This window comes from Sorex araneus, chromosome X, assembly GCF_027595985.1.
Source record: "Sorex araneus isolate mSorAra2 chromosome X, mSorAra2.pri, whole genome shotgun sequence".
In the NCBI taxonomy this organism is placed as follows: domain Eukaryota; kingdom Metazoa; phylum Chordata; class Mammalia; order Eulipotyphla; family Soricidae; genus Sorex; species Sorex araneus.
The window spans coordinates 367,767,977-367,791,764 of NC_073313.1; the positions used below are offsets into that span (position 1 = coordinate 367,767,977).

The window sequence follows — 23,788 nt, forward strand, 5'->3', positions numbered from 1 at the left end:
TGGAGCTCTCGGCAAGCCTGACCCAGCTGATTGCACGAGGGGGTGAAAGAAAAGAAAGCCCTGGTTCTTTAATTATTATCATTTTTCTCCCAATTCTATTTCATTTTTATAACTTAGCTCACTATTCCAATACCAGTCCCACCACCCTAGCACCTTCCCACTACCATTATTCCGAATTTTCCCACCCCCATGCCCTGCCTGTCCCCAAAGCAGGTCCTAAATAATTTACTTTGTACTGCTTGTTATGAATTAGGCATTAAAAATGATCCCAAAGGGTTTCTTAAAAAGAAAAGGTGTGAATCACCAGGAGTAATTCCTGAGTGCATGAGCCAGGAGTAATCCCTGTGCATCGCCGGGTGTGACCCCCCCCCAAAAAAAAGAAAAGGTGTGAAGATTGTTGTCGCCCTAGATCCATGGAGCCCTTGTATAAGCGATTACTAACGTGCTGTTGCATGTTGACCCTTGTGCGCTAATATTTGTTTATTTATTTTTGCGTTGAGATGGCTGTCTTCTACCTGAAAACCCCGTCAAGTGTGGTGGGCTACTCTTGGTACCTCTGTAGATGTAGAGCAGCGTGTAAAACCTCACGCAGCCGTGAATGTGGCCGCGTGCTCCGGGGACTCTGAACATTTCAGTAGGGAACCTTTCAGCTGGAGACCACTTTGGGATCCGAAGCACGTCTGCAGCTTGTGTCTCTCTTGCGAGGTTTATTTGTGTCTCTGGATCCGTGGCCGTGATGGGTTTATATGGTAGTTTGTGGGCGTGGCCGCCAGGCTCCGGGCAAGTCAGGGAGACGCCCCATTGGCTCCTGACCTGGAGCAGGGGTGCACGGGTTGGGAAGTTACATGTCGCAAAGCCGGTGACTGCCACCTGGCCTGGCCCCACCCCCGCCCCTGCTTTGTGGCAGTGAGGACTTTATTGGGAGCCTGGCCCAGGCCCTGCTCAGGCTCCCGGCCAGCCCGCGCCTTGCTCTCACTGGCTGAGGGAGACACACGAGCCTCAGTCTTACCCCACGAGCTCTATCTAAGGGCCCGTTGGTCGTTGCCCCTGTTCCTCCTCTTCCCCACACAGCCTCCTGCCGTTGGAGCTTCTCTCCCGTTTCACCTTGCCGGCGAGATTCCGCCCCTGGGTTCCAGCCGTGGCAGGCGTGTGTCTGGGGCTGGGGGGCTCTGAGCACGTTAGTGGGGCCACTGAGACTTGGTTGTGGGCAGTTTTCAAGCACAACTCTCCTGGCTCTGCTCTCGGGGACCACTCCTGGCCCATAGTGGGGGCTGAGGAGCCAACGCTGGACGGCCGCGTGCAAGGCCACGCCCCACCCCTGCACCACCGCTCCAAGGGTGCAAGTGGGAGAGCCGAGTGGCCAGTCACATCCGTGTCTTCGTGTCCGTGAGTGACGGAGGTGGCTGGATTGTCCCCGACTGCCTTCGCCACGGTCGTTTTTAGGGTCTCTTGGGCGGAAGGGCCCGTGCCGGGGAAAGGCGCCTGGCGTGCTGGCAGCCAGAGGGCGGGGGAGGGGGGTGAGATGCCCCGTCCTGCTGTGCCTGTCTTCCCAGCGTGGCATTCACACACACGCGCATAGGCCCACTGAGGGGCACGCGGAAGCTGCGTCTGCCGTGCGGTGTTGGACGGTGAGCGGTGACCGCGGGGGTCTGCAGAGAGTGGCGGGGTGAGCAGTGTGGCGATGCAGCCTCTCGGCCCCCGGCCTGGCCCTGTTCATGCCGGCGCCTTTGCACAGAGCCCTGGAGAGGGCTGTGAGGGCGCAGTCCCAGCCAGCGCCTCTCAGCTGCGCCCCGGGATGCAGTCTTGGGGGGCCCGGATTTCACTGGCAATGAGAGCGTTGAAGGGGGGCAGTTTCTTATCCAGAGCTGGGGGGGTATGTTTGCTGTGTCCCGTGCACGGCTCGGGATGGGGGGCTCGGGGAGGCGTGCGTTCTTCCTTCCCCTGCATTCCTTGCTCCCTGCCCGGGCCCTGGCTGGCGGCCTCTCTGCTTTCTCTCTTCTCTCAGCCGCTCCTGGCTCTGTACTCGGGGGTTCCTGGCCCATAGCGTGGGGCCGGGGGTCTAATACTGGACGGCCGCATGCAAGGCCCATGCCCCACCCCCTGCACAGTCCCCTCCCCCCCCCCGTCTTGTGAGGTTGTCGTGGAGGGCAGGGGGCAACCGGATGCTTCTGCCACCCCAGCACCCCCAGCACCACAGCAGACAGTGGACACGCACAGGGCCTGGCACCTTGGGTGGTGGTGAGGCATCAGCACGGGCCCGTTTCACACCCGTGTTCGTGGGTCCTGGAGGAACGGAGGGAAGGTTTTGCATATGCAGCCTCAAGTGGTTATGAAGTTCTGGTTAGTTGCGCAGTTTATTTATTTATTTTTTAAATTTTTTTAATTTGCTTTTTGGGTCACACCCGGCGATGCACAGGGGTCACTCCTGGCTCATGCACTCAGGAATCACCCCTGGCGGTGCTCAGGGGACCATATGGGATGCTGGGATTCGAACCCGGGTTGGCCGTGTGCAAGGCAAGCGCCCTACCCGCTGTGCTATTGCTCCAGCCCCATTTGTGCAGTTTATTTTTTAAGAAGTAGAATTTTAAAAATAAAATTACTGTTCTTTGGGGTTTGGGGTCACACCCGGCGGTGCTCTGGGTGCCTGACTCCACGCTCCGGAATCACTTCTGGCGCTGCCCTGGGGGTAGGTGCGGTACCAGGGACGGCTCCTGCCGTGTGTGGCTCAAGGATGGGCAGCGAGGATGGCCCGTGTGTGTGAGGGGCCGCGGGGGATGCGGTATATTGAGCGAAAGGAGGCTATGGGGCCTCTGCGGTGGGCGCCGGCGGGACGGGTGCAGGGGACTCTCATTCTGCTCCCCTGCTTCTGCGTCACCCCAGGCACCGCAGTGGAGTTGCGGTGATGGAGAAACTCTGCCAGGCCCCGCTGCCCAGAGGTCGCAGGCTTTAGTGCCGAGACTCATCCTGTGGCCTGGAGGCTCCCGGGCCCCCCTTCTCCCCGTCTCTCCCCCAGGACCCCCCTCCCAACCCTCCACCCTCCCCAAGCCACCATCTCTGTCCTTTTGCGACCTGCCTCACATTCCTTCTCGTTCTCGTCTCGCTGGGGTTCAGCCCTGGTGTCTCCCCTCCCGGCCACTGTCCCAACCCATCTCACCTCCCCCCTAGTTCCCGGACATGCCCCCCACATTCCCCTGCTCGCCCCTCCCCCCCAGCCCCCCGGAGCCTAAGAAGGCCTTCCTGAGTCCAGGAGAGCGCCCGGCGCCCTGAGCTGGCCTCGGCGGGAGAGAGCGGAGCCGCGAAGGCTTGAGCCCTGACCCTGCAGGTGCTGCCCCAGCCTGCGGGCCGGTCCCCGAGCCCAGAGCCCGGCGTTACTGTGACACCAGCGGGGGTGGCTCCAGAACCGAGCAGACCACCCCTGCCCCCGCCCGGGCCCGTCTGGCTTCCAGTTCGCCGGCCTGCAGCAGGAACCCACTTCCGCCCCTGCCTTCCTCCTTCCGCACACACGGCCCCCGAGACCCCCCTGGGTTTCTGCCTCTTGCCCCTCTAAAGCCTTTCCCAGGGCAGCGCGTGCCCGGACGCCCAGAAGCTGCTTCTCTCCGAGCCCCCGGCGTCCGTCCGGGCCTGGCCGCTCCTGTCGGGCTCCCTCTCCTTACTCGCCGACCTCCAGTGCCCGTCCCACGTGTGGCTTTGTCCCCGGCTCCCTGGCGGCCCGGGACAGGGATGGACTCGCCTGCGTGTTCCCTCAGGTGTTTCCAGACCCGGGGTCAGTGCCTGTCCACACGTTCTTGTGTTCTCTGCGCCTTCCAGCCGTGGCGTTTCTCCTCGAAGTGAGCTTTGCTGGATTGGCGCGGCACAGGCTGAAGGCTTCGGGGCGAGCACTCAGGATGGTCCTCCCTGAGCGACCCGCGTTGAGCTTAGGGGTCTGTGGAGCCGCGAAGGGGGGAGAGGGCCGCCGGGAGCTTCTGGAAGCTTCTGGAAGTGGATTCAAGCAGAGTCTACAAGATACATGGGAGGGGCTCGGAGTGTCGCAGGCAGAGGACTTACCCCCGGGGTGAGTGTGGGGGAGGGTAAAGCGGGAGCACCTCTCTGCGCTGACCTCACACCGCGGGGCAGGAGGGAACAGCTTGGCTGTTGGTTCGGGGACTTTCCGATTTTGAGATGCTGATGGAACCGTGAGCGGAAACGGGAGGCCGGGGAGCTCCGGCTGGGAAATAGAAGTGATTCGGGCCCCGGGAGCCGGTGAAGCCAGACAGGAAGCTGGAGCAGAACCAGCACCTAGCAAGCCCCGCACCCAGCCATAAAGCCGGGGTGACGGACAGGCCCACGGGGCTTGAACGAGGCTGAGCCCGGTGCCATCTCTGGCCCCTACAGGAGCGTCCCTCTCCCGAGCACGGACCTGGGAGTCGCTCCCTAGCACCGCCAGGTGGGACCCAACCCCGACCCCCAGGACAGTAAAGGCCGGGTGGGGAGGTTGTGTCTACAGAGAGGTGGGGAGGTGTGGGCACGTGGGACCGGGAGCCTGGGGGTCCTTCCGTCCCCCACTAGGGACCATCAGAGTCTATCCTGCGGGCAAAAGGGTCCTCCCAACCCCACCCAGGAAAGTAAAGCGTGTGGAGATGTGGGCGGAAGGTTCTGGAACACGGGGGACAGAAGGTCCAGGGGGCAGAGGCTAGCAGGAGGCGAGTGGGGGCCGTGTTTCCTGAGCAGGCGGGCAGGAAGAGTCCCTTGGCGATGAAGAGGGTACCGGAGCGTGGAGCCGAATCCCCCTCTGGGAGCTCCCCACCCAGCACAGCCTTTGGTCTCGGCTCTCTGAGTCTCTTCCCCGGGACGGGCTGCGTGGCACAGTGGTCTCGCGTGCCGGGAGCGGGGAGCCTGTGACTCCCAGCCTCCGCCCTGCACTGACAGGAAACGCTCTCTGCCCTCACCTCTGCTCTGTCGTGGCTTCCTGGAGGCCCCTCGGAGGGGTCCATGGCGTGACGCCTGTGTGTGCCAGGCCTTGTCTGGGCCCCGAGCCTTGGGGGTGGTCCGGCGGCAGCTCAGTGGAGGGAGGTGGGGGTGTCCTCCTGGGCACGGGCGCCGGGTGGCCGCCCCTGTGTCCCCTCTCCCCGTGACCCCTACTTCCCACTGCTGGGGAAACGCCACCACAAGCCAGCGAGGGCCCGGGTGGCCTCGGTTGGAAGGGGCGGGAGTGACCAATGGGCCGTTTGGGCCCCGTAACCCGAGGGCGTGCCGCGTGCTGGGTGGGCGGCTCCGGGCGCGCGTGGCCTTTGAGGAACTGACCCGGTCTCCCATCTGCTCTGCCTCTCAGTCATCTGCCACCTCCCCTGCATGAATGGCGGCCAGTGTACGTCCAGGGACAAGTGCCAGTGCTCTCCCAGCTTCACGGGCAAGCTCTGCCAGATCCCGGTGCATGGCGCCAACGTGCCCAAGCGCTACCCGCACGCCCCGCCGGCCAGCAAGGCGCTGGGCACTCACGTCGTCCACTCCACGCACACCTTGCCTCTCACCATGACCAGCCAGCAAGGCGTCAAAGGTAAGCGGCGTGGCGGCACTGCTTCCTGGGTCAGAGGGCGTGGGCTGCTAGGAAAGGAAGCCCAGAGAAAGGAATCTCTCCGTGCCGCTTGGAGCCGGCCCGGGTGCCTGGCGCTATTCTGGGCGTGCCTGCCATCGAGAGGGCACGGAGCAGGGCGCTGGCCCGGACCGAGCTGACGAGCGAGGGCACCTGCAGGGCTTGGCTTCCCAGCCCCACCATCCCTTCGTTTCTCCACCTGGACAGGGAGTGAGCGGGGCCACTAGGAATTCAGGAGTCAGTCCCAGATTCATTCTTTGAAACCTGTGATCTCCTCTACATGCACAAATTGCCTCCCCACCGCCCGCCCCCAAAGAAAAGGCCCAAAGAAGCGGCTCTTATTCTTTTTTTTTGCTTTTTGGGTCACACCCGGCGATGCACAGGAGTTACTCCTGGCTCATGCACTCAGGAATTACCCCTGGCGGTGCTCAGGGGACCATATGGGATGCTGGGAATCGAACCTGGGTCAGCTGCGTGCAAGGCAAACGCCCTCCCCGCTATGCTATCACTCCAGCCCCACGGCTCTTATTCTTTAGCCCTTGAGTGTTAGCAGCAGCGGTGACGTTTCATGCACAACACTGCAGGGAGTAGAGCTCTGCTCGGTACACACTGTGCTGGGGCAGGCGATGGGCGTCCCGGGACACCCCGGGGGCCGTGTGCTGGGTTCCAGGCCCGGCAGATTACGCTCTGGGAAACGGCGCGTTTCCTTCTGCAGCTGGAACTCGAACCCTGCAGCTTCTGTGATCGATGCAGTGTGAGAAATTCCAGGGCGATCCGCTCTTGAGAAGGAGAGTTTGCTAAGGCACAACCGTCTCTGATCACCAGAAGCTGCATTTCCCAGTCTTTCGGCGCCCCCAGGGAAAAAAAAAAAAAAAAAGTAAAACAAAAGTGTCTTTGTCTCCTGAACGTGCTTTAGTGAGAAGCTCCCATTTCCCCTTCTGAGGGCCTCTGTAGCCTCCAAGCTGTTGGGACTCAGAGCAGCAGTTTGGAGTGTGCCCTTTTCGAGAACCTTGCCAGGTGTTGCAAAACACGAGTATATATGAGTGTAAAAGTGATAGATCATACCGCATGCTCTATTCTGAGTGTATAATCGACTCTTACCCTGCACATGCATGAAATGCGGCTGATGCGTGTAGAACGTAGGACGTGCTGTGTCTGCAGGCAGGAATGCGGAGCATGGAAGCAACTCTCTGCGGGTGGGTGCGGCGTACGGCGGATGGCGTGGCGGTCTTGCCGATGCCCATGCTCGTGGCTCATGACCTTCATCTCCCGCTCGCTCGTTGCAGTGAAATTTCCTCCCAACATAGTCAACATTCATGTGAAGCACCCCCCCGAGGCGTCCGTGCAGTTCCACCAGGTGTCGCGGATCGACGGCTCCGCGGGCCAGAAGGTGAAAGACTCGGCTCAGCCCAGCCAGGCGCAGGCCTCCTACCTGGGGCTGCCGGTGCAGAAGACCCAGGCGGTGCATTCCACGTACTCCCACCAGCAGCTGGTTCCCCGCGTGTACCCGGTGGCCGCGAAGACGCAGCTGGGCCGCTGCTTCCAGGAGACCGTGGGCTCCCAGGTGAGAGCCGTGTTGTCTCCTCCCTCGGGGAGCACCCGAGTCAGACGGGCGGCGGGGGTGAGGTGGCGGTGCCCACCCCGAGAGGGGCAAGGCCCGCTCCGGTCCAGAGTGTTCTCGCCCGCGGCCTCTCCGAGCGTGGTTCTCTGGGTCCGAGTGTCTGGGTGAGAGGGTTCTGCCCAGCCTGAAGGGTGCATGCGGGGCTCCTCCCGGGAGCAGCTGGCTCACGCACGCTGTGAAGCTCTGCAGCCCTTAGGGGATGCGAGTCGAACGGGGAAAACGAAACGGCCCGTGTTGTGTCGTTTCAACACGGCAAGGAAAGCTCAACCCCCTGACGGTCTTTGCCTGCGATGATCAGAAGGACCTTTTCCTTCGTCGTCGGAAGGCCAGGTTTCAGCAAATGCTTCTCGGAGAGGAAGCATCACTGGTTCGGATTTAGCCTAGAAGCGTAGACAGGGCTTTGTGTGTGACGAGCGGGTTTTGACAGGCCCACAGGTGAGTTCTGTGGAGCTGACCCTGACCCACCCACTGCCCCTGGGGAGGGAGGGTGAGTTTGGTGCCGTCGCTTTGTTGGGTCTTTCCAACTGCCGTTGGTCAGAGAGAAAGGAAAAAGCAGATCCTTCTAAAACCCGTGCCCAGAATCTTTGTCCTTAATTTCCAAGTTGGAACACAGATAATAATAATAAAAACCAACCAGGAAATGAGGACATAGGAAATGAATTATTCTTGTAAAATAGTAGGCAGAGGATGCTAGCTAGAAAGGGTAAAAATAAATTATTTACTTTTAAGCCTAAGACAGACTATACAATTTTTTTTTTTGTTTTTTGCTTTTTGGGTCACACCCAGCGATGATCAGGGGTTACTCCTGCCTTTGCACTCAGGAATTACTCCTGGCAGTGCTTGGGGGACCATATGGGATGCTGGGGATCGAACCCGGGTCAGCTGCGTGCAAGGCAAATGCCCTACCCGCTGTGCTATCGCTCCGGCCCCAGACTATACAATTGAAAAGGGTTGGATAATCGGATGACTGGTAGAGTTACTCAGATACTTAAAACTCGAGGAGTCTTCCTGGTCTCATCTAGATAATTTTCCTATTTTTGTTCTGAGTGATCCTGCCATGAGCTCAATTCCTGATACATTTTGCCTGGACAGGCACTACTATATAGTTTCAAAGTAAGACCTGCTTGCAGGAAATATTTGAAACTAGATTTGGCCTCTTAGAATGGCGAGAAACATGAATGTAGGTCTGTGATTGCCCAATTAACGAATACAATTAGGGTGATCCAGACATTCTAAAAAGTACACAACTGGGCCTGGGGACAGCTCCAAAGGCTGGGGTGTGTGCAGGCGGCTCTGCATGCAGGAGACCCAGGTTTGATCCTTAATACCACACGGTCCTTGCATCATTGCCAGGAGTGGTCCCTGAGCATTGATCCGGGAGTAACTCCTAAGTAACTGGGTATGGTCTCCAAACACAAATTCAAAAGCAAACAAAAACCCCAAAATAGATACTGTCAAATAGTCATAGTATCTGAAATATAGTGTCTGTAAGGGCTGGAGAGATGACACAGAGGAACAGGCACCTGCCTCCCATGCAGCTGACCCAGGAGGCACCCACCCCCCAGGTTCCCCTCCCTCCCTTGGGTGCAGAGTAGGGCCCTGAGCTCTGCCTGGTGTGGCTCCCAAATAAACAAAAAAGTATCCTCTAGAAACATTTGAAAGTAACTACTTTCTTCCCACACGCCAGAGCCTGGCAAACTCCCCGTGGCGTATCCGATATGCCAAAAACAGTAACAAGTCTCACTATGGAGACGTTACTGGTGCCCGCTCGAGCAAATCAATGAACAGTCGGACGACAGTGTTACGACAGCGCTAACTATACTTTCTCGCTGTCGTGGCTTGCAAGAATATCTGCAGGAGGAGAGATAAACTCAGACAAGAACAACTGCATAAATTGTACTGCTTTGCCTGGGGTGAGTGTTCAGTGTAACTGCAGGTCTCAACTATTGAGGTTGCAGTGCCCGGAGTTATCAATAAATGCCTCTTTATGTATTGTCCTGAGAGGTCATCCGTAAAATCATTCCGGCAGAAATAATTCTGCTATATTCTGATAATTAGGCAGCAGATGGTGTGTGTGGCGGGGAGCAGGGGAGGAGGCTGGGAAGGCTGATATGAACCGTCATCCATTTACATTCAGGAAACTTCCCCAGGAGTGGAATTTCAAGAACTGCTTGGGTGGAGGAAAGTCAATGAGGGGTCAGGAAACCAGGCTCAAAGGGCAGAGGGGACGGTGATTTCACACGTTGACGCCAGCAGTGCAATTTGTGTTCATTAAGCACGTCCAGGGGAAAGCACTGATGGTATGTGCCGGAATCAGCAAGGTCAGAAGAAACAGTTTTCACGAGAGAAAGGGGGTAAGGGCTCACCTTCCCGTGACTTAAAAGGAAAATATGCAATTTTCTGCTGAATATAATCCCTGCAACTCTAAGATCTCTACTGATTTTCTAAATGTGATCTGAAGTTTCACCTTGGGAATTCCTGGGCTGGGTGGGTGCAGACGGCAGGTGGGAGGTGACTGGAAGAGCCGTCGCTCCCGTCCCTACCATGCAGTGACCCGCCCCGTCCGCGAGGCCATGTGAGAGGAAACAGTGGGTGCAGGAGCTTTGTGAAGAACCCAGCCTCAGGGTTTGACGAAGAACTATTGTGAAGGCGTCAGAAAGGGAGCACCCGAGTTTCGAGTCCCAGCATTGAGGACACCCCCCAAACAGTGCTCGGAGCTATCCCGAACCACCATCGGATGTGGCCGCCAAACCAACAGAGCAAACTGAAGCTGGTACAAAGTAAAGGATGTTGCTGACGTGGAGATCTGTGCGTTTCTTGCTTCAGAGGTCAGGCGGGTCTGGTTTCTGGACTCTTGCGGTGGACAGATGGGACAGGGATTAAGGTGCTTGCCTTGCATGATTCCTGGGACTGCCCATGGTCCCTGAAGGACTGCCAGGGGTCACTGTTGGGCACAGTGCCATGAATAGTCCCTGGTCACCACCCGGTGGGGGCCCATCCGCCCCCCCCCCAGACCTTCCCAAGTTACAAGAAATCAGCTAAGTGCTCACTTGGATGACCTCCCTGAAGGGCAGGGAGGTTAGGAGGTGAAGGCGGAGTAGCTGTTCCTCTTGGTTTAAACTGTTCCATCCTTGACTTGAGTCTCGGCCCCTGGAACATCCACCGGGGAATCCTGGCCTGTTCTAGAGATGGGGAGAAGGAGGGTGGCCCTTGAGGGGATGCGGAGGTCAGTGAGTACAGATGTAGATAGGCAGGTGAATTCGTGAGAAAAAAGACATTTTCCTGGCTTGTATGACAAAGAAAAAGCATAGACGTGTGAAATATTTTTTGTTTGTTTCTCCCCTTCAGAGTGTCAGATATAGGATGAGGTCGGGGGTGGTGGGGAGATTGGGGAGAATGTAGAAAGGGACATTACATTTTTCGGAAGCTTGAAAATAATTCATTGTTCTTAAGATCTTTTATAGCATTGGTGTCGGAGAGATAGTACAGTGGGTAAGGTGCTTGTGTGCGGCCAACCTGGGTTCAATCCCTGGCATCCCATATGGTCCCCTGAGCCCTGCTAGGAATGGTTCCTGGGTGCAGAGCCAGGAGTAACTCCTGAGCACTTCCAGATGTGGCACAAAACAGAGAAAGAGAGAGAGAGAGAGAGAAGGAGGGAGGGAGGGAGGGAAGGAGGGAGAGGGAGAGAGAGAGGGGAGAGAATGAAAGTGAGATGGAGAGGGAGAGGGAGAGAGAGAGAGAGGGAGAGGGAGAGGGGGCGAGGGAGAGAAATCCTTTACGGCATTGATCCTATATGCATTGGGTTGAGCCAGGCTTTGTGAAAGTACTAAGAGAAATGGATCAAATAGAACAAATGGGTGGCTCAGTGACTTGGCTTTTTACATGTCAATGAAATTTGAAGTCAGTGACAAGTTTATCTTTTGGCAGTGAGAGAGCTGTGCCACGTGGAGTAAGTAATGGCATCTAGACGTGCTTGAGCGACATTGCTTTGAGCGCCTGTGTTACAGATCAAGTTAGAAGTCCCGTCCCCGCTCATCTGCATTTCCAGGTGCTTTAGGAAAAGCTCGTTTCAATGTGCCGAGCCCTTGAACAGCTCCACGCTAATGCTCATCTCCGAGGAAAGGCCAAACTTCAGGTCGTTCTCCTCCAGTCTATTTTTGTCTGTCAGGGATGTGGACTGGGCCCGCCCTCTCCTTTGTACAGGAGGGCCTTTGTTTGAAAGTGACTCTTTTCATGGTGACCTAAATCTGAAACTCATTTGGCATCTGAGCTTTTGTTTCCAGCGTGCTTTGATGATTGCCCAATTGTTGGGAGCAGAGACTCCCCTGGTGACCTAATGATACCAGATGGCAGGAAAGACCTTCTCTGGGAATTGCTCAGATCCCCCTGGCTGGGTTCAGGGTCCAGCGTCCACTCTGGCTTTGCCATTGCCTCATTGTGCAATCCGGGCTCTTTGTTGAACACAGGATCACGGCTCTTAATTAGATCCAGGATCATAGGATGGGGCAGAAAATCCCGGGGTTTCAAGACCTCGTTATTGCAAATGCCCAAAGAGCAGAGACTTCCACAGATAAACACCTGAGTTCACGAGAAACAGCAGAGACTCTGGAAAACTGAAAGCAAGGGGAGAGAAAGAGAGGATCCTTTAGGACAGCATTCCGACATAGATCAGATCAAATGGTAAATGGTGCACAAACGCACGTTCGTAGTTTGCATCATTAAATCCCCACTGCAGTTGAAAGAAGCTACAAATGCAGATAAAGTCTCTCTCTTCCTCTGTCTTTCTTTGGGGGCCACACCTGGAGATGGTTAGGGCTTATTTCTGGCTCTGTGCTTAGAATGAGCCCTGGCACTGGCTGGGAGACAATATGTAGTGCCAAGAATAAAACCAGAGCCCCTCCCGCCCCCACCATGTGCAAAGCAAGCACTGAGACCCCTGTCGTACTTCTCTGGTCTCTGGGATAATCTCTTATTATATATTCTATGAAAGGAAATGATTCTGTAGTGGATCACGGGGCTAAGGAACAACCAATGCTTGATATGGAGTTCCGAGGTCATGGGGAAAAGCCTTTCTTTCCTTTTATTATTGGTCATGCAAGTATGACCCACGGCAAATTTGACTTACGGTGACAGAGAAATTTCTGGATCCTTCTTGAGATTCCAGAAGTCAGTCCAACCGTTCTCTTTGCGCCAGAAAAACAGAAACAGAGTGGGTCATTGGAGAAAAAGATGCTTTAGTTGGAGATAGGTCTTTTTGGGCAGATACAGTCATTCACATCCTCAAGTCTCAAACCTTAGTACCAGAAAACACACACAGACTCACACACACTACACACTTCTGGGGTGCCAAACATATGTGCTTAGCTATTGTCGAAATTTTGTAAGAAATAAGCATCGTGGAGCAATTGCCGGGAAAGTGAGATCATCGGCGTGAAGAGTGCTCTCATCCACGGCCGGAAGCCCTTTCAGCGCTCTCCATCCTCTGACACAGGACTCTGAAGAAAACGTTCTTTTTTCTTTTCTTTTCTTTTTTTTAATTTTTGGTTTCCGCTACACAGAAGCCAGTGCGAAAGGAGGGAAACATGTGAAGGCCGTGAGGCCCACATGGCCGCACAATGCGTGTGAGGGCTTGTGAGCAGCAGGCACAGACAGCACGCCTTCCCAATCTCTCGGCGGTGGAAAGGAAGTGCAGTGTCTCACAGGGACGCTGGGACCGTTGGCTGGTGCTCACGTGTCAGTCTGTCATTCCCACCAGACCTCCTCGATCCAGCGATGTGAGAGGCCCAAAGCTGCCTCCCTCTGGTTATTTCCCCAGAAACAGCCCCCCAGCAGCATCTGGGGAGTGCCTGAGGAATTCCTGTCACCCCACCCTGCACCACCTTCTCTGACGCAGAAGCCCACGCCTGGTGCTGTGCCGAGCCAGCCAGGCTGCGTCCCAGGGGTGGAGGAGGCTGCCCGTCCCGTTTCTGGCCCCCACTCCTGGACTCGCTCTTCCCCGTTGCAGGCTTGTGACTGGGGAAGGCAAGCCCCCTCCCCCCCCCGGGATGAGGACCACTGTCTGGGGGAGGGTGCAGTTGGCAGAGGGTGCAGTCTGGCCTCTGCCCGGGGGAGAAGCCCCCGCAGCGGGCACTCGCTGTGCCATCTGGGCTTCCCTTCAGGGCCCCTGCCAGCGTCGTCCTCAGCGTCATCTGAGAACTATGTGAGCGTCGGGGAGTCTTGTTGTCTCTGGTGCTGTTTGAGGCCATCCTGGCCCGCGTCCACCTGTGCCACGGAAGCTGCCCTTCATGAAGCCCAGTGCCTGCAACGCCTGCGTCCTGCCCGCTCCGGCCCCCGCAGGCCCTGCCAGGCTGACCGGGTCAAGTCCAAGCAGTGCAGGAGTCGGGCCTCGTGCCACGGGCGGGGAGCGCTCTGTGTCCCTGGCTTCTGCCAGCCGCGAGCAGAGGGGCCGGCCTTGCTTGCGTTGAGACTGGAGCCTCAGACAAGCAGATGATCAAAGTCAAGATTCTTAGAACTGAGAGAGACTTCGCAGAAAGGGCGAGGCGCAGTCGGAACGCTCCTCCTGCTGCCTTTACCCGGCCGGCCCTTCTGGGCCCCACCCCGTCCTGCTTAGCATTCAGGCCAGTTTTGGCTCCTCCAGTCCCCACCTCAAAAGTTTACATTTTGTTGGCAACGAAAATGCCTTGATCAGGGTCAGAAAAACAGTAGAGCGGGTAGAACACTTGCCTTATATGTGGCGGTCTTTGGCTTGATCTCTGGCACCCTGCACGTTTCCCTGAGCACTGCCAGGAGGGATCCCTGACTGCAGACCCAGAAATAAATCCTAAGCACAGCCAGGTGTGGAGAAAGAAAGAAAGAAAGAAAGAAAGAAAGAAAGAAAGAAAGAAAGAAAGAAAGAAAGAAAGAAAGAAAGAAAGAAAGAAAGAAAGAAAGAAAGAAAGGAAGGAAGGAAGGAAGGAAGGAAGAGAAAGAAGGAAGGAAGGAAAGAAAAAGAAAAAAAGGAGAGGAAGGAAGGAAGGAAGGAAGGAAGGAAGGAAGGAAGGAAGGAAGGAAGGAAGGAAGGAAGGAAGGAAGGAAGGAAGGAAGGAAAAGAAACCATTGCAGTATCTGCCTTTCTGCGTACTCCCTCCTGGGCTCCCTGCAGTGAGACACCTATTAGTGACTCCAGATACTGCGTGGGAAGAGGCACTGGAGTCAGTTGGGGACTCATAAAAACAGGCTTCACCCCCGCCAACATCAGCGTAGGGCAGGACCTGGGGGGACGTTGCCTTCGGAGATGACAGGGCCACGCCAAAGCTTCACAGGACCCTGGGCGGAACTGAGGGTAGTTTGAGCCCCCGTCAGCCACACACTGAGGCACAGCTGGCAGGTACTTCCGGGGCCTCCTGATCCCTTGGACGGGAGATTTGCTAAAATGAATGGTATCATCTGGTTTAATTAAAAAAAAACAAAAATCTCCTGGAATGTGACCCAGAGTTGGAGCGAGTGAATGCACAACCTCATCCTGCTTCCTGCTTTCGTCCTGCTTCCTGCTTCCGTCCTGCTTTCTGCTTCCGTCCTGCTTCCTGCTTCCTGTTCCCTCCTGCTTCCTGTTCCCTCCTGCTTCCTGTTCCTTCCTGCTTCCTGTTCCTTCCTGCTTCCGTCCTGCTTCCTGCTTCCGTCCTGCTTCCTGTTTCCATCCTGCTTCCTGTTTCTGTCCTGCTTCCTGTTTCTATCCTGCTTCTGGTTTCCATCTTGCTTCCGGTTTCCATCCTGCTTCCTGTTTCCTGCTTCCTGTTTCCGTTTCCTTCTTCTCTCCTTTGGTGCACGAGAGAATTCAGAGGTGGACAGGGTCCCCCTTCGCAGGCAGAGCTTTCCGAGCCGCATGGGCCCTCGTGCCTTGGTTTCGGAGCCCAGAGTTGGAGACGTCTCTTCTGAAGGAATGTTTCAGAAGCGCTTCGTGAACAGCCCTGAGAATGATGATCTCCTGCAGCTCTGTCCTTTTGGAGGGCTCGGTGGTCCGGAAACTTCCTTGGCAAGCCAGTCTCCAGCTAGCCACATGTCTTTAGCCCTAGAGAGGATTCTAAACTCCGAGCAAAAACATCCTAATATCTATGTATCTATTTATCTATGTATCTATCTACGTATCTATCTATATATCTATGTATTTATCTATGTATGCATGTATCTATCTGTCTATCTATCTATCTATCTATCTATCTATCTATCTATCTATCTAGCAAAGACGTCTTTGCATGGCATCTGCCCACGTAAGGAGGGTCCTCCCTGTGCTGAGTACCCCGAGCCCCAGCGTGGGGGTCGAGCATAGACGTGTAACCTATCTGTGTTATTTTCCATTTTTGCAAGCCCACCAGGGTTCAGGCCTTTCGTCTCTCCCTTTCCCCAAAGAATGAAGGGACTGGAAAGACCCCCGGCCCCTCTGACCTGAGAGCTTGCACATGTCCTTAGACGAGGCCTCCCCTGTGCACGAGCGAGCTGGACAGGTGTTCACACTGCCCGTGCCTTGAGGCTCGTCCAGCCCAGCCTCTAGAGACATTTCCCACCAGTGGCCTCGTCCTGCCCCCCCGCCCCCCCCTCCCCGGAGTCTTCCTGCACCGAGAGCAGGAAAGGCTGTTTGCTGCCCTCCCGCTGGCCGGGGCCTGGCTGAGGTCAGAGTCCCCTCCGGAAGTGTCCCTGGGAGAGACCGTGACGCGCTCGGGCAGGCGGCCCTGCCCTGTGAGAAGCTGACCCCGACCGGCCCGTCTTTGGCCTCGCGAGAGAGCAGACGGCGCTGCCTCCCTGTCCCGGGGCCCGGGTGGCTCTGCTGTGCTGGTGCTCTGTTCCCTGCTAGGCGTGGTCCCAGACCCTGCCCAGGCGAGCATGGCACTGCCCGGGGCTCAGCGGCCCTCGCCACAGCACGTCACCCTGCCCTGCTGAGCGGGTGGCACGGTGAGAGAATCCTGCCCGCTGCCTCTCTCCTTTTTCCTTTTTTGGCCCATCACCGTAGTTTCATTTTCTCATTGTTAAAACCTGATTTTATTTTATTTTATTAATTAATTAATTAATTAATTAATTTTGCTTTTTGGATCACACCCGGTGATGCACAGGGGCTACTCCTGGCTCTGCACTCAGGAATCACCCCTGGCGGTGCTCAGGGGACCATATGGGATGCTGGGAATTGAACCCGGATCGGCCGCATGCAAGGCAAACACCCTACCCTCTGTGCTATTGCTCCAGCCCCCACCCCCGATTTTATTTTTAATGTAGGAATACTGCTATTTATTCAACCATTGATTAAGCTGATTGAATTGGGCATGAACACCACACTATAAAAAAATTTTTTTAATTTTTAAATCACTATCGCTATCACTGTCATCCTGTTGCTCATTGAGTTACTCGAGTGGGCACCAGTAACGTCTCCATTGTGAGACTTGTTACTGTTTTTTGGCATATCGAATATGCCACAGGTAGCTTGCTAAGCTCTGCTGTGTGGGCGAGATACTCTTGGTAGCTTGCTGGGCTCTCCAAGAGGGCGGAGGAATTGAACCCAGGTCGGCCGCATGAAAGGCAAATGCCCTACCACTGTGCTATGACTCCAGCCCAATTTTTTTTTTAATAAAAATTTTAAAATTTTAACTTTTTTTTTTTCTTTTTGGGTCACACCTGGCGATGCACAGGGGTCACTCCTGGCTCTGCACTCAGGAATTACTCCTGGCGGTGCTCAGGGGACCATATGGGATGCTGGGAATCGAACCCGGGTCGGCCGCGTGCAAGGCAAACACTCTACCCTCTGTGCTATTGCTCCAGCCCCCAAATTTTAACATTTTTTAATTTAAATTTTTTAATTTTAAATGGCTATCCATGAGATAAACCATTGCAAAGCAGCTCACAATTGGGTTTTAGTCATAGTGTTCCAGCACCCATCCCTCCGCCAGTGTGCATTTCCCACCACCAGTGTCCCCTGTTCCCTCACCACCTTCCCCAGCCCCTCCCCCCGCCCCCAGCCTCCCTCTCTGGGAGGCACTTTCCTTCTTGCGCTCTCTCTCCTTTTCCTTTTGTGCATTATGGTTTGCAGTACATAAACCTGATTTCTTTAAATTAATTTTTTAATTTTAGTTTTATAAAGTTGTTCCCAATAATTGATTCCATTCAATATCCCAACACCCATCCCACCACCATTGCACCTTCCCGCCCCCGTTATCTCAGACGTTCCCCCCACCATCCAAGCCAGATGCTGAATAATTTATTCTGCATTGCTTGGTATGAATATTGTGAGATATTGCTTGGTCACTTTCGTGGCCACATGCTCCTGGAATTCTAAAAATCTAAATATTTGGGGTCTTGAGACATCTCTGTGGGGCATGCTGTTCTCTTCCGAGATTCATTTGTGAGTCTCTGGATTGTGGCCGTTAATCCGCTCTCTCTTTTTTTAATTTTTTTCTTTTTGGGTCACACCCAGCGATGCTCAGGGGTTACTCCTGGCTCTGCACTCAGAAATTATCCCCTGCTGGGGAGGCCATCTGGGGTGCGGGGGATCGAACCCGGGTCGGCTATGTGCAAGGCAAATGCCCTACCCGCTGTGCTATCGCTCCACCCTGCCCCCCCTCACTCTTAAATTGGCATCTCAACCCCTGAGGGACTGGTGGGCAGTAGAACCCGGAAGGTGTTAATTAAGGTGAAATGAGCCACCAAGGTAGGCAGTAATGGGACAGGGGTCGTGGCTTTGTAAGGAGGCGCCCGGAGAGTGAGGTCTCTAGTCCCTGTGAGGACCTGGCAGGACGGCGGCCTGTGCTGGAGCAGGAGGGGGTCCTGATGGGGAGGCCCGGGCTGGCTCCCGAGCACGAGTCCCTCGAAGACGGGCAAAGAGCTGGACTGGTCGTATGAGCTACTCAGGGCGTGGCGCTTTGTCGTGGCGCTGTGGGAGGGAGCCTCGGCCCTGTGTGCCGTGTGTGGCGTGTGGCTTGCCGGTGAGCAGCCAGTCCCCACCGCCCGTGGCGGGGCCCGGGATGGAACGGGCAGCCCGCTGCTGTGGGCAACCAGGGAAACAGCCTATTGGCACCATGTGTGGCTTTCCGCGTTTCTGCGTTACCTGCAGCCAAACCACAGGCGATGATCCGTCTGGGTTTGGGTGTCCTTAGAAGAGTCGCAGAAGATCTGGAACCTTCCCCCACGTGGCCCGTGTGTTATAATCTGCAGCATGTGGCAGGGCCCCGCACGGTTTTGCTTCTTTCCGGGTCTCTCCATCGGCGGAAAGGAACTGGACATACATTGAGCTCCTCAGAGAAATTTTCTGTACGGTTGGAGCAGAGCCGGAGGGAGAAATAGGCCCTGCTGGGGCTGGGCACTGAGCTGGTTCTGTGGAGCTCATAACCAGGCACATGTCCTCTGCTTCCTCCATCATGTTTTTGTTTGGACTTTTTGTTTCTGGGTCCCACCCAGCAGTTATTCCCACCCAGGGTTATTCCCGGCTCTGTGTTCAGGAGTCACCCCAGGGGTGCTTGGGAGACCATCTGGGATGCCAGGAATCGAACCTGGGTTGACTGTGTGCAAGGCAGACACCCTCCCCACTGGACTACCACTCGGGCCCGAATATATTGTTTCAGTTTTGTTTGGGGGCCCCACCCTGTGGTGCTCAGGGCTCACGCCTGGCTCTGAGCTCTGGGGTCACTGCTGGCAGGGCTTGGGAAATCACACGTGGAGCTGGGAAGAGAACCCAGTCCTGGAGCAATGCAAAGCAAACACCTTAGACCCGCTCTGGCCCCAGATGGATCGTTTTTTAACAAATCTTTCCGAATGGAAATTTGAATATATTTCATACTCTTACCTAGTACTTTTGATAGAAATTATGGGGGCTGGAGAAATAGCACAGCGGGGAGGGCGTTTGCCTTGCACGAGGCTGACCCAGGTTTGATTTCCAGCATCCCATATGGTCCCCTGAGCACTGCCAGGATTCCTGAGTGCAGAGCCAGGAGTAATCCCTGTGCTTCGCCGGGTGCGACCCAAAAAAGAAAAAAATATTATATTATGATGTATATGCAGATATATGATAATCAACTAGTATTTATGATATATACATTTATATATATATATATATGTTTTTTGCTCCAAGGTAGGCTTAGCAAGAATTGCAATATAAGAATGTCATCAGAAGGGCTGGAGCGATAGCACAGCGGGTAGGGCGTTTGCCTTGCACGTGGCCGACCCGGGTTCTAATCCCAGCACCCCATATGGTCCCCTGAGCACTGCCAGGGGTAATTCCTGAGTGAAGAGCCAGGAGTAACCCCTGTGCATCGCCGGGTGTGACCCAAAAACCAAAAAAAAAAAAAAAGAGTGTCATCAGAACGTCTTCATGATTATATTAATATTTCATCACCAGTTTTAAGAATTTTCTTTGAAGACCTCATTAAGAATAGTTCTGAACTATTCTTCATGCGATGTAAGAATTTTGAGCGTCGTACACACGGTGCTGCCCAGTAGAGCTGGCTGTGGAAGGCGCAGTTCCCGGTGACGGTGGGAAAAATCAGGCACCAGGAGTGTGAGGGTCTCTTGAGAGAGAAAGTCAAGTCCAGCCCAAAGTTCCTCTGGTCGTGTTTTCTCCCCCCGGTACGTCACTTTGAAACCGTTTCTGCCTTTGTGTAACTTTTCACATCCCGTTTCACAAACTAAAGTAGTCGTCTGGAATTCCTTGAAGTCCATGGTTTGGCTCCAGCCAACGTTAAACAAATCCACGGTCAGGAATCAGCGTGGATACCTTTCCAGCAGCTAAGCCCGCTCACAGGCAATGCTTTGTAAAATCAATAGTCTGAAATATCACAGGATTACGGCTGTATCCGATACCCCGGATGCCAAGTATTGTTTTAATTACTCTAATAAGAGAAAGCTGGGTGGATTTTGAAAAAAATTTAAAAAAGAAAAGAAAAGGAAGAAAGAAAAAGAAAAACCAGCCTTGCTTATAAAGAATGTACTGGCCAAGCCAAAGTGAAAAACCTTTTTTTTTTTTTTACAAGTTCTTTTAGAAAATCTGGAAGTATTTAAGCCTTTTCCTCTTCTTCTGAGACAGTGCCTGTTCCCTCCCAGGGATCCGGCTTACAATCTCCCCTCTTACGACGACCAGCCCTTAGAACGAGCGGGCCAGGTGGGCCGTTCCCTTGCACGGGGGTTGGCTTCAGAGAGCTGGACGCCCTTTGGCACACACACATAAACACAGTTAATGGGCTCGTGCCTGGGAGAGCTCGGAGGAGCTTTTCCTGTTTCCTTTGGCGGCCCGGTCGGTCCGGAGGCTTGATGAGTGCCCTCTCCCTCCACGACGGGGAAGATCACTTTGCCAGGGCGTGGATGCGCTTGTGTCACTGCACCAAGATTGATGGTGGGGACGGAGGAGAACCGGGCCGGGTGCTTGAGGACACCGGCGCTTCCCAGACAGTGGGAACCCCGCGAGGAAGCTCACCCTGGTCCAGGCCAAAGATGCCCTCAGGCTCCTTGCCCCCAGCCGGACTCCCAGAATACCCTGGGACCAGGTGCTGTGGGTGGTAGTGGGCTGGCGCCTGCCCAGCTGTGTGGACCTCTGCATCTTCAGGAGACGGTCCCCTGAGCCACGGCTCCAGGCTTCTGAGTCAGCCTCCCCACGGTCCAGTGGACCCTTTCCGCTCTCTTGCCTCTGGATTGTCACACACGCCATGTGGATTATTGCTCAGTGTCCAGGATAAGTCCAGTAGGAGCCGTGGCTATCTGGGGAAGAGCTGCCCTCGTTGGGGACAAAAGCAGGCACTCAGGAGATTAAGTTTTACACCATCCGGGTGCCCAGTCATTGACCCGGAACCACAGCGGGTGCAGGGAGCTTGTGGGCACGGATCATGCGTATGAGCCCCGCAGGCAGGGCGTGTCGCTGCCCCTCAGAGACCCCAGACAGAGCCAGGCCTCGGCAGAGCCGTTCGTTGGTCCCTTCAGCCCCAGCTTGCAGCCTTCCGAAAGCCCTGGGCCGCAGACCCACCCGCGAGCGTCAGCGTTGAGCCCGTCGTCGGAGCATTGCGGACCAGAAGGCTGGCGAGATAGCCGGCCGGTCATGATGCTTGCCGTGCACGCGGCTGGCCCCGGGTTTGATCCCGGGTACCACATAGGTGACTCCGCAAGCACAGAGCCATGTGGGACAGGAGGGAGGGAGGGGAGGAGGGATGAGCAAGGAAAGGAAGGGCAGGGGAAGGGAGGGAGGGAGAGTGTCTCTGCTGGAAGCCAGGGAGCAGAGCCCTTGGCTCCGCTTCCTACAGGGAGTGTATGAGGGCGAGGCGGAGCCCGAGGTGTTGGTTTCCCTGCCAGCGTGCTTCCTCCTGCCTCTCACACCATCTCTCCTGCCTGCCCCACGGCCTAATGTTTGGGGCCTCCCAGCCCCCTGACGGACAGACCCAGCCCGCCGTCGGGTGCCCGGGCCCTGCCTCATCTCCAGGCTGCTGGAGCGTGGGGGCCCAGAAGCTTTCCCCGGGGGTCCCCGGGGCGTGGCGCAGATGCCAGCAGTGCTCCCCGCAGAAACTCGGGCACCCACCTCTGAGGCCGGAGCTGCTCCCTGGGGAAGCAGGAGTGTGGGGATGCAGCCAGCCGCCTCGGGGTCCCGCTAACCCTCCCTCTCCCTCCTGCAGTGTGGCAAGGCGCTGCCGGGGCTGTCCAGGCAGGAGGACTGCTGCGGGACTGTGGGCACCTCCTGGGGCTTCCACAAATGCCAGAAGTGCCCCAAGAAGCCGGGTAAGTGTCGCGTGCTGGCCCCGAGGGCGGAGAGACTCAGGTGTCCTGAGACCAAGCCCCGAACGGCGGGATTCCCGCCCCGGGAAAGTCGGTCTCCGCGCCTGAGGGGGGCTCCCCTGAATACTTACTTCGTGAGTCCCCCACTTCCTGTTGGGTTAGACCCGAGGGTTTCAAACGCGTCTTCAAACAGATGCCAAACCGCAGGAGCGATCTGTGTTTCGATGGGCGGGGGCGGGGGCGGGGATGACACACTCACAGCCCTCGGCAGGGATCCCCCCAGCCCCGCCAGCATTGATGGGGGCTTCAGGGTGCACCTGGTGGTGTTCAGGGGCCCTGGGTACCATCAGGGATGCAACCAGGACCACCCACGTTCAAGGCACATTCTCTCCCGCCCTCGGACAGAGTCTTCCGGCTCCTTCCGGGGGAGCCCAGGAGGCCGGGATGCCCGGGTTCGCTGGCCCACAGAACTCCCGGTCCCTCGTCCTCACGGGCCTTCTTCTCCGTCAGCACTCGGTGCTGGGGCCTCTGCGTCTGGCTCCGGGGTTTCTCGTGGTACCCCCTGGAAGGACAGAGGCACTTCCAGGCTGTATGTTTTCGCTCACTGTATCTTTGCCAGGAAAATAAGACCTACTCTTCTCAAGTTCCTCTCCTGCGACTAAAATCACGACACGAATGTTTCTAGTCATTTATTAGTCTTGGGGTCTGCGGGAGTGCCCCCAAACCGTGCTGCTCAGACCCTGGGGTGCAGCTGGGGTCACCCAGGTGATGCCTAGCCAACCAGGACGGAGGGGTCAGCACTCAGCCTTGAGCGTGCGGAGCTGCTTGAACCCGGCGCTGTGGAGGTCACCGGGGCATTCCTGGCAGAGCCCGAGGGTCTCGTACCCGCAAGTCACACCCCCCTGGCTGCAGTCTTCTCCCTTGTCGCTGTTGGTCTTGTTGCTGTGTTTTTATGCTCAGGGTCCCGAGGAGTTTCTCACTAACTTCCCTTGGATATTTTTTATTTAGCCCATTACGTTTATCATCACGTGTACATGGCACATGTGATTCGAGTATAAATTTGACGTGGTGCGTGTTTCCCCCACCTCTGTCCGACACGGACTCCTCCCCGGGGTCGTGCCTTCTTTGTTGGCCCTGCATGAGGCCCGTTCTCTCCGCACTGGGATCTGCTGTCGGTGATTTTCCCCTTGGACGCTGGGTCCGTCCGCGCACTGCTTCTCTGCTTGCCGAAAGTGGATTTCATGGATTTTGTCAATGTTCACTTTCCATTTTTTGATTATTTTGTTTTGGGGCCACACCCGGCTGTACTCAGGGCTTACACTTGGCTCTGCACCCAGGAATCACTCCTGGCGGGGTTTAGCGAACCATTGAGGGCGCTGGGGATCGAACCCGGCCCGCCCTGTGCTAGGCAGGTGCCTGACCTGCTGTGCTATTTCTGGCCCCTGTCAATGTTTTTTTTTATTTTGCTTTTTGGGTCACACCCAGCGATGCTTAGGGGTTACTCCTGACTTTGCACTCAGGAATTACTCCTGGCGGTGCTTGGGGGACCATATGGGATCCTGGGAATCGAACCCGGGTTGGCCATGTGCAAGGCAAACGCCCTACCCGCTGTGCTATCACTCCAGCCCTTGTCGATGTTATTCTTACCCTCTCGGTGAGGCCTGGCTGTGCAACGCCCACTGGCACTTCTGATAAGACATGCGTTCTTCATCTAGGGGGAAGGCCCCCAAATAAAGCTGCTCAGGACGGAGAGGTTGTCCCGTGGGCATCCCCCCCACCCCGCAGCAACACCTGGTGACACCCCGCCGAAGATGACGCGCTTGCCTGAAGTGAGGCAGGGAGCCCGGGCACGGGGCCGGAAGGCAGCTAGTATGACGGGAAGACAGGGAGAT

At 56.0% G+C, this 23,788-nt stretch overlaps 1 protein-coding gene across 1 annotated transcript in view; it reads left to right on the forward strand.

The window, feature by feature from the left end:
- The window catches only part of LTBP1 (latent transforming growth factor beta binding protein 1), a 259,047-nt gene that overhangs the window by 117,193 nt on the left and 118,066 nt on the right, over positions 1–23,788 (forward strand). Inside the window, exons 6-8 of the mRNA XM_055120644.1 lie at positions 5,309–5,533; positions 6,856–7,133; positions 21,797–21,899. Coding sequence (XP_054976619.1) covers positions 5,309–5,533; positions 6,856–7,133; positions 21,797–21,899 — 606 coding nt within the window. The remainder of the gene's footprint in view (positions 1–5,308; positions 5,534–6,855; positions 7,134–21,796; positions 21,900–23,788) is intronic.